General features: G+C 37.9%; 1 protein-coding gene across 2 annotated transcripts; it reads right to left on the reverse strand.

Moving 5' to 3' along the window:
* Positions 1-972: 972 nt before the first annotated feature.
* On the reverse strand, positions 973-3,314 carry LOC144600508 (interleukin-8-like). Of its 2 annotated transcripts, none has more exons than XM_078412167.1 (4): positions 3,245-3,314; positions 2,487-2,619; positions 2,292-2,375; positions 973-1,214 (listed from the first exon to the last, which is right to left on the reverse strand). In XM_078412167.1, exons 1-4 carry the CDS (start codon positions 3,306-3,308, stop codon positions 1,187-1,189), a joined length of 309 nt encoding a protein of 102 aa, XP_078268293.1. In that variant the 5' UTR covers positions 3,309-3,314; the 3' UTR covers positions 973-1,186. The 2 variants fall into 2 exon arrangements, with proteins under 2 accessions (XP_078268293.1, XP_078268301.1); XM_078412175.1 differs by having other exon boundaries at positions 2,487-2,622; positions 3,245-3,308.
* Between the last annotated feature and the right edge of the window lie 4,691 nt (positions 3,315-8,005).

The raw sequence follows: 8,005 nt of genomic DNA on the forward strand, positions 1-8,005 counted from the left end.
GTGTAGATTCACTTCTGCTTGTGGCATGTGTGATCATTGGATTTTAAGCTAATACATTACAACTGTGAGTGTACTACAAAACATGTTTCAGTGGTTAGTAAGTATTTTATGATGCTCTGAGATTCTGAACCATACGATATAAATCCAATTCCTTTTTCTGGTTGTTGAATACTAACAGAAGTATATAGTGCTGTGTATTGAACAAACTGTATAAGTGGTTGATGTGCAATCAAGTTTCAAACATCAGAAATATCTTTTTATACTCTAGTTTAATGCTCTTTTGAACTGGATTAACATTTTAAACAGAAAATGACAACAAAACGATCTTTTTTTACAAATGTAGAAAAAGTAGTCGTGTGGAACTAATTGAACAGAGTACATTTTAGTTCAGGCAGAGGCCAAATAGCACAAGTGAACATTTTTGTGAACAGTTTCTAACAGTTGCACATTTATGTAAACAATCTATCTGAAGATTATAGTTTGTAGCAATATGCCATACAATTTTAATTAGTTCAAATAAACTATACAATTTGTTATCCATATAAATTATTCAGCATTTTCATTGTAGAAATTTTTTCAATACTGATAAAAATGTATAAATAGAAAACAATTACATAAATATTAAATAATTACAGGAAAAGGAATCATAATACAGATAATCAAACAATAAATATACGCATTAGGTTCTGAAACCGTGCATTCACCCATTCTCTGGCGAGGAAGCAGTTAAGTTAATGCTTAACTTAGCAGTTAAGTTAAAGGCTTGTTTTGCAAATGCTGAAAAGATTTCTACCAATTAAGCTAAAAGAGATTCCACAATGTTCCAGGTTGTTTAACAGAATAAACACTTTAACAGTTTAACATCAAAGTAATCACAGGAATGCAGTTACCATCAAAGAATGAGGATCACAGAACCTGACCTCTGATTATTTTACATTCAGTCTTTAAACCACTGTCAATTACTTCTACCATCAATGCACACAAAATAAGTTAATTAAAACTCAATTTAAAAAAACTTTACTTTAAAAAAATTCAGCAAAAACCTTTGTAACAAAAAAATGCAGTAGATATAATACCATAATAATTTAAATTAGTTGCAATTTCATTGACTGAAGGAGTTTACAACAAGCTCAACTATCGAGGCTGAGCCATCGGAGATTCCCATGTACATCCTGGCATTCAAACCTCATTGAACTCCCTCCTTCTTCCTGGACCTATAGAAATTTCAACAATGAATAAACATTACAATGTGTAATTTCAGAAGACAATTGCTACTAAACTAAATTATTACTTGTTCTTACCGATATAATGCTAAATATTTTCAGAGGCTCAATATTACTGTGACACAATATTATTATTTTCAGACTAGGGGGAATCATTGGAATAGTTCAAATGACTTAAGAAAGGATCTCCCTGTAGTCTGAATGTTTTTAATTTACCCGATTATAACATATGAATGACATACATGCACAGTGCTAGCTGAAGATACCTGAGAGGATTTTACAGTGGGGATCGGGAGTGGGGTTTCCCTGCATAGTTACAATAGACAATAGACAATAGGTGCAGGAGGAGGCCATTTTGCCCTTCGAGCCAGCACCGCCATTCAATGTGATCATGGCTGATCATTCTCAATCAGTACCCCGTTCCTGCCTTCTCCCCATACCCCCCCGACTCCGCTATCCTTAAGAGCTCTATCTAGCTCTCTCTTGAATGCATTCAGAGAATTGGCCTCCACTGCCTTCTGAGGCAGAGAATTCCACAGATTCACAACTCTCTGACTGAAAAAGTTTTTCCTCATCTCAGTTCTAAATGGCCTACCTCTTATTCTTAAACTGTGCCCCCCCCCCCCCCCCCCCCCCACAGTTCTTAAACTGTTCTGAACTCCCCCAACATTGGGAACATGTTTCCTGCCTCTAACGTGTCCAACCCCTTAATAATCTTATAGGTTTCGATAAGATCCCCTTACATGGGGCAGTGGGACAGAACGATTTAAAGTTGGGTGACAATTCATGCTGCCTCCGCATCTCAATTAATCTACCAATAATGCTGCAAATTCACATTAGTACAAGGCTGTAATCTTGATTTTAACTCTTACATCTTGCAAAAATCATGAGAGGAAGAGCAATTAAAATAAGGCATAAAAGTTGGTCAAATATTTTCTTGCTTGGTACATCTTCAGATAAAACAGTGCCTATCCACAATATGGCTAATTGACTCGGTACTTAGGTGAAGCAGGCTGGCTGCTCCATCTCTGAGATCACGGTAGCTCAGGTTAAAGAAGTGAAACTTACTTATTGATCATCCTGTTAATCACTTTCTGCACCCAGATTGCTTTAGGTTCCAGACAGACCATGATGCCACTTTTAAGGCTGGCACTGTGAAGAAAAAAAGATTAAAAAACAGTTAGCTAAAACAATCATCTCACCCCTATTATCATTGAAATTACCATTAAAATAAAGAGAGGGTCATTTCTTGCAACAACTTACATGATGTTTACTGTCTCGCAGTGGGGGCCTGGTGGGATAATATCGATATTCTCCATGAACTTTGGATGGATGAATGTTGAGGATGTGTTGATACACCGACAGCGTAGATTCATCCCTGAGCTTCCCATCGATGCTGCTGCAGGCGGGATGGACAACAGAATGTGAGACTTTCCTGGAATCGCCCGTTATGCAAAGTTCAAAACAACTATTAAGATCTCATGTTTACTCTTTATTTGTCATATGTAGGTACGTCTGTAATCGGGTATTTCAGAAAGAAATATATTCCTTTCGGAAGCAGATCTGGCTCATGCTGTGTCACAGTTGCAGAAAGCTGCATAAAGTATTTTTTGCACAAAATGAGAACATCTTTGATTTAATTCTGATTTTAAAATTTCTTTTGATTATTCATTTTCCCTGCTAACATACCTTTTGTAAGTTATTAGAAATGTTTTAACATTATTCCATGTTGATGGAACAGAAGCCATTCAATTAAAGCTTTGATATAGAGTTCAGCATTGTGACTTGGTTAGTTAGTGAAAGCACATTCCTTGTCTTAGTGTGCGTTCACCTGGGCAATATTTTCCTGGCAATCCTACACTGTGTGCCAAGAAGACATTCACGCAATTCTCATCACTGTTCTTTAATTTCTTATTTGGAATAATTGTAAACTCTGGCAACATTTAGTACTCAGTTCTTTTTTTAAAAAAGGTGGATCCTAGAAGTAACAATGTGCATTGTACGGTTTTATAATTTCTTACCTTGTATGGAAGTTGCAGACAACATGAAGAGGGCGAGGATGGAGAGCATAACTGTGCTGTTCATTGTGCTGTCGAGTACGTTGTTCTTTAACTTTGTGCTGCTGCTTTAACTCTGGCTCTTCCTCGGACCTCAGCTGCTGTATTTATTTGGCAAATGTTATGAATCAGCAGCTGATGACGTCGCCTGGAGTTTCCCAGGAAGCTGAGGTTCTTCTACGCTGCAACAATAGACAGGGTGACACAAAAACAGGTGACAGGAAATAATCCATCTGGGCTCTAAACAGATAAGAAAGTCTACCTCATAGGAATTTTTATTTCACAATCTTGCACAACTTCGCCTTTCTTTAATTTGCAGCAGCTGGGGGGGGGGGGGGGGGGGAGGGGTTCCTGCTGAAGAGCTGGCGAGGGAAAAACACTGCAAGGATTAAGAGGCATCAAGCTAAGAGTTGCTGTGTGATTGAAATAGTGAAAAAGAAACCTGCAGTGGTCAGTGTATACGATGGTTGTGAATATGAGCATCCAAAGTGATGGATGAAAAAAAGTAGGGCAGGAAGGATTGTAGATACTTCAGTGTGACTGTAGCTGCTTGAGTGTTTCTGTAGCTACAGTGTGACTGTAGGTGCTTGAGTGTGACTGTAACTACCTCAATGTGACCACAGGTACTTCAGTGTGATTGTAGCTATCTCAGTGTGACTGTGGGTGCTTCAGTGTGACCACATGTACTTCAGTGTGATTGTAACTACCTCAGTGTGACTGTAAATACTTCAGTGTGACAGTACCTGCTTGAGTGTGATTGTAGCTGCTTCAGTGTGACTGTGGGTGCTTCAGTGTGACGGTAACTACCTCAGTGTGACCACAAGTGCTTCAGTGTGACTGTAGCTACTTGGGTGTTACTGTAGCTACCTCATTGTGACGGTAGGTGCTTCAGTGTGACTGTAGGTGCTTCAGTGTGACTGTAGGTGCTTCAGTGTGACTGTAGGTGCTTCAGTGTGACTGTAGCTACCTCAGTGTGACCACAGGTACGTCAGTGTGATTGTAGCTACTTCTGTGTTTCAGTGTGACTGGAGCTTCTTCGGAGTGACTGGGGCTACTTGAGTGTGACTGTACTATTTGAGTGTGACCATAGGTGCTTGAACATGACTGTAGCTACTTCAGTGACTGTAGGTATTTAATGTGACTGTAGCTGCAATTTCATTGTAGCCACCTCAGGTTCACCAGGGCTACTACAGAGTGGCTTCAGAAGGTGATACCAGATGCGTCGATATTGAAGCTGGGCCAAGGGGACTACAGAGGCATGAGGGACAGGTTTGCCAAAGTTGACTGGAAACGGACCCTAGCAGGGATGATGGTGGAACAACATGGCAGGAATTTCAGGGAATAATCCGGAAGATGCAGGCTCTTTTAATTCCAAAGAGGAAGAAAGATTCTAGGGAGAGAAAGAGGCGACCGTGGCTGACAAGAGAAGTCAAGGACAGTATAAAGCTAAAAGAGAAGACATATAACATGGCAAAGATTAGTAGTAAGCCAGAGGATTGGGAAGCTTTTAAAGAACAACAGAAGGTAACTACAAAGGTAATATGGGGAGAAAAGGTGAAATATGAAGGTAAGCTAGCCAATAATATAAAAGAAGATCACAGGAAATAAACTATCGACCGACATCTATTAGAAACCCACGGACTCCCTCAACTATCTCGACTGCACTTCCTCCCACCCTGCTTCCTGCAAAGACTATATCTCCTACTCCCAATTCCTCTGTCTACGACGCATCTGCGCCCAAGATGAGGTGTCCCATATCAGCACATCCGAGATGTCCTCGTTCTTTAGGGAACGGGGTTCCCCTCTCCCATCATAGATGAGGCCCTCACTCGTGTCCCCTCTGTACCCCACAGCTCCGCCCTTGCTCCCCCTCCCTCTAGTCGCAACAGAGACAGAGTCCTCCTAGTCCTTCATTTCACCCCATCAGCCATCGCATACAACACATAATTCTCCGAAATTTCCGCCACCTCCAACGGGATCCCATCACTAGCCACATTTTCCCACCTCCACCCCTTTCTGCCTTCCACAGTTCCTTCCGCAACTCCCTGGTTAACTCATCCCTTCCTAACCAAGCCACCCCCACCCCCTTCCCCTGCAAACACAGGAGATGCAACACCTGTCGCTATACCTCCTCACTCGACTCTGTCCAGGGACCCCAACAGTCCTTTCAGGTTAGGCAGAGGTTCACTTGCACCTCCTCCAACCTCATCTTCTGTATCCATTGTTCAAGATGTGGACTCTATGGATCATTTCGCTGAACACCTTCGCTCAGTCTGCCTGAACCTACCTGATCTTCCGGTTGCTAAACACTTGAATTTTCCTTTTCATTCCCACCCAGACCTTTCTGTCCTCAGTCTCCTCCATTGTCAGATTGAGGCTAAATGCAAATTGGAGGAACAGCATCTCATATTTTGCTTGGGCAGCTTAAAGACCAATGGTATGAATATTGATTTCTCTAACTTCAAGTAACTCCGGCATTCCCTCTCACTTTATCCCTCCCCCATCCAAGTTGCACCAGATTCTTGTTTTCACTTAAACAAACAGCTAACAATGGCCTGTTTCCTTTATCTTCGTTACTTTTTTGCATATCTTTCATTCATTGTTCTTTATCTCTCTTCATCATCGTCTCTATCTCTTGTTTCCCTTATCCCTAACCAGTCTGAAGAAGGGTCTCGACCCAAAATGTCACCCATTCCTTCTCTACAGAGATGGTGGCTGACCCGCTGAGTTATTCCAGCTTTTACTTTTTTTTTTTTTTTTTTGGAAAAGCATATGTACAAATAGAAATAAAAGACAAATTTGTTACAAAGTTCTTACATAGCCTCAATTTTTAAATTTTTAAAGAGAGAAAATAAAAAATAAAGCAGAAAGAAAAAAAAAACCTATAAACTATTGGAAAGAGAGAATAAGAAAATTTTAAAAAAGGTATAACTATAAAAATTAAAGGGGGTAGATCCGGGAGACTATAACCACAGTTGTACATCCAACCCTAAACTCAAGTTTCAACTTTTAATTTAAAATTTTTATTTTAGTCCTGTGCCAAACCCATTTACTTTTCTAAAAATTCAATAAATGGAGACCATATTTTAAAAAATAACTCAGGTTTGTCAATTAAGGCAAATCTTATTTTTTCCAAATGCAGGGTCTCTGTCATTTCCGTAGTCCACATTTTGATTGTGGGGGTTATTGTTTTTTTCCAAAATTTAAGTATTAATTTTTTCGCAGTTATTAAATTATAATCAAGAAAATGTACCTGACTTGTTGTAAAGTTTGTAGTATGTTCTGATAATCCTAATATAATTAATTTTGGATCCATATCCAATTGCTTATTGATAACTTTAGAAACTATTTAAAAAATCTCCAACCAGAAATTTTGCATTTTTGTGCAAGTTACGAAAATATGAGTTAAATTAGCTTCTTGAAATTGACATTTATCACAAGTAGGAGAGATACTAGGAAAAATCCTATTTAATTTCGTCTTCGAATAATGTAATCTATGTATTATTTTAAATTGTATTAAGGAATGTCTAGTATTTAATGAACATTGGTGTATATGTTGTAAACTTTCATCCCATATATCTTGCGTTATAAATTGATTCAATTCGTCCTCCCATGCTCGTCTATAAGATTCTGATGACGGAATGTCAGTATCTAGCAGAGTATTATAAATAAAGGATATTAATTTATTTGAATTATAATGTCGATTCAGGCATACATCAAGAGTTTCTGGACCTCTAAACTTATATTCTTGCATGTGTACTTTTACATAATCTCTAAGTTGTAAATATCTAAAATAATTATTAACATGTAATCCATACTTCTGCTGTAAATCCTGAAAAGAAAGAAAAGTTCCCTTATGATAAAGATCTCCCACCCTTTTAATTCCATAACTTTTCCATTGAGCAAATCCTCTATCTAAGACAGACGGTTTAAAAGAAGGGTTATTCGCAATAGGGAGGAAAGCAGATAATTTACTCAGTTTTAAAGTAAGATTTAATTGTTTCCAGGTACGGATAACACTGTGTATAATGGGATTACCTCCATATGTTTTTTTATTTAAATTTATTGGAGCTAAGAGGATTGCACCAATATCAAATAGTAAACAATCCTCTTTCTCCATCTTTAACCAATCCGGTTGTTGATCAGTGTCATCCAACCAGCAGGTTATATTTTTAATATTAACCTCCCAATAATAAAATAAGAAGTTAGGTAAGGCAATTCCTCCATTAGTTTTAGACTTACATAGGTGTCTTTTATTTATTCTATGAGTCTTGTAGTCCCAAATAAAATTAGTAATAATTGAATCAATTTTAAAAAAAAACTTTTTTGGAAGGTAGATCGGAATTGCTTGAAATAAGTATAGTAGCTGTGGGAGAAAGATCATCTTTATAGCATTACTACGACCAACTAATGATATAGGAAGTGTTTTCCAAAATTGGATATTTCTGTGTAATTTAGTGAGTAAAGGAGGAAAATTTAATTTAAATAAAGAAGTATATTTCCTAGTCACGTAAATTCCAAGATATTTAAACTTTTCATAGGCAATTTTAAAAGGAAATTGTTGAAGTATGGCCGGATTGTGCTCAAATATTGGCATAATTTCACTTTTGTACCAGTTAATTCTATAACCTGAAAATGAACCAAATTGAGTTATGAGATTTAATAAATTCGGAATGCTAATTTCTGGCTTTGTAATGTATATTAATACATCATCCGCATATAAAG

Source organism: Rhinoraja longicauda, chromosome 1 (assembly GCF_053455715.1).
Source record: "Rhinoraja longicauda isolate Sanriku21f chromosome 1, sRhiLon1.1, whole genome shotgun sequence".
Lineage (NCBI taxonomy): Eukaryota > Metazoa > Chordata > Chondrichthyes > Rajiformes > Arhynchobatidae > Rhinoraja > Rhinoraja longicauda.

Excerpts from the sequence above, each read along its gene's own strand:
- LOC144600508 (XM_078412175.1), bottom strand. The coding sequence starts at position 3,308 with ATGAACAGCACAGTTATGCTCTCCATCCTCGCCCTCTTCATGTTGTCT. Across the intron at positions 2,376-2,486 it reads TGCGAGACAGTAAACATCAT|TGCCAGCCTTAAAAGTGGCA; the intron begins GTAAGTTGTTGC and ends TTTTCTTCACAG. Across the intron at positions 1,215-2,291 it reads ATTAACAGGATGATCAATAA|GTCCAGGAAGAAGGAGGGAG; the intron begins GTAAGTTTCACT and ends AAATTTCTATAG.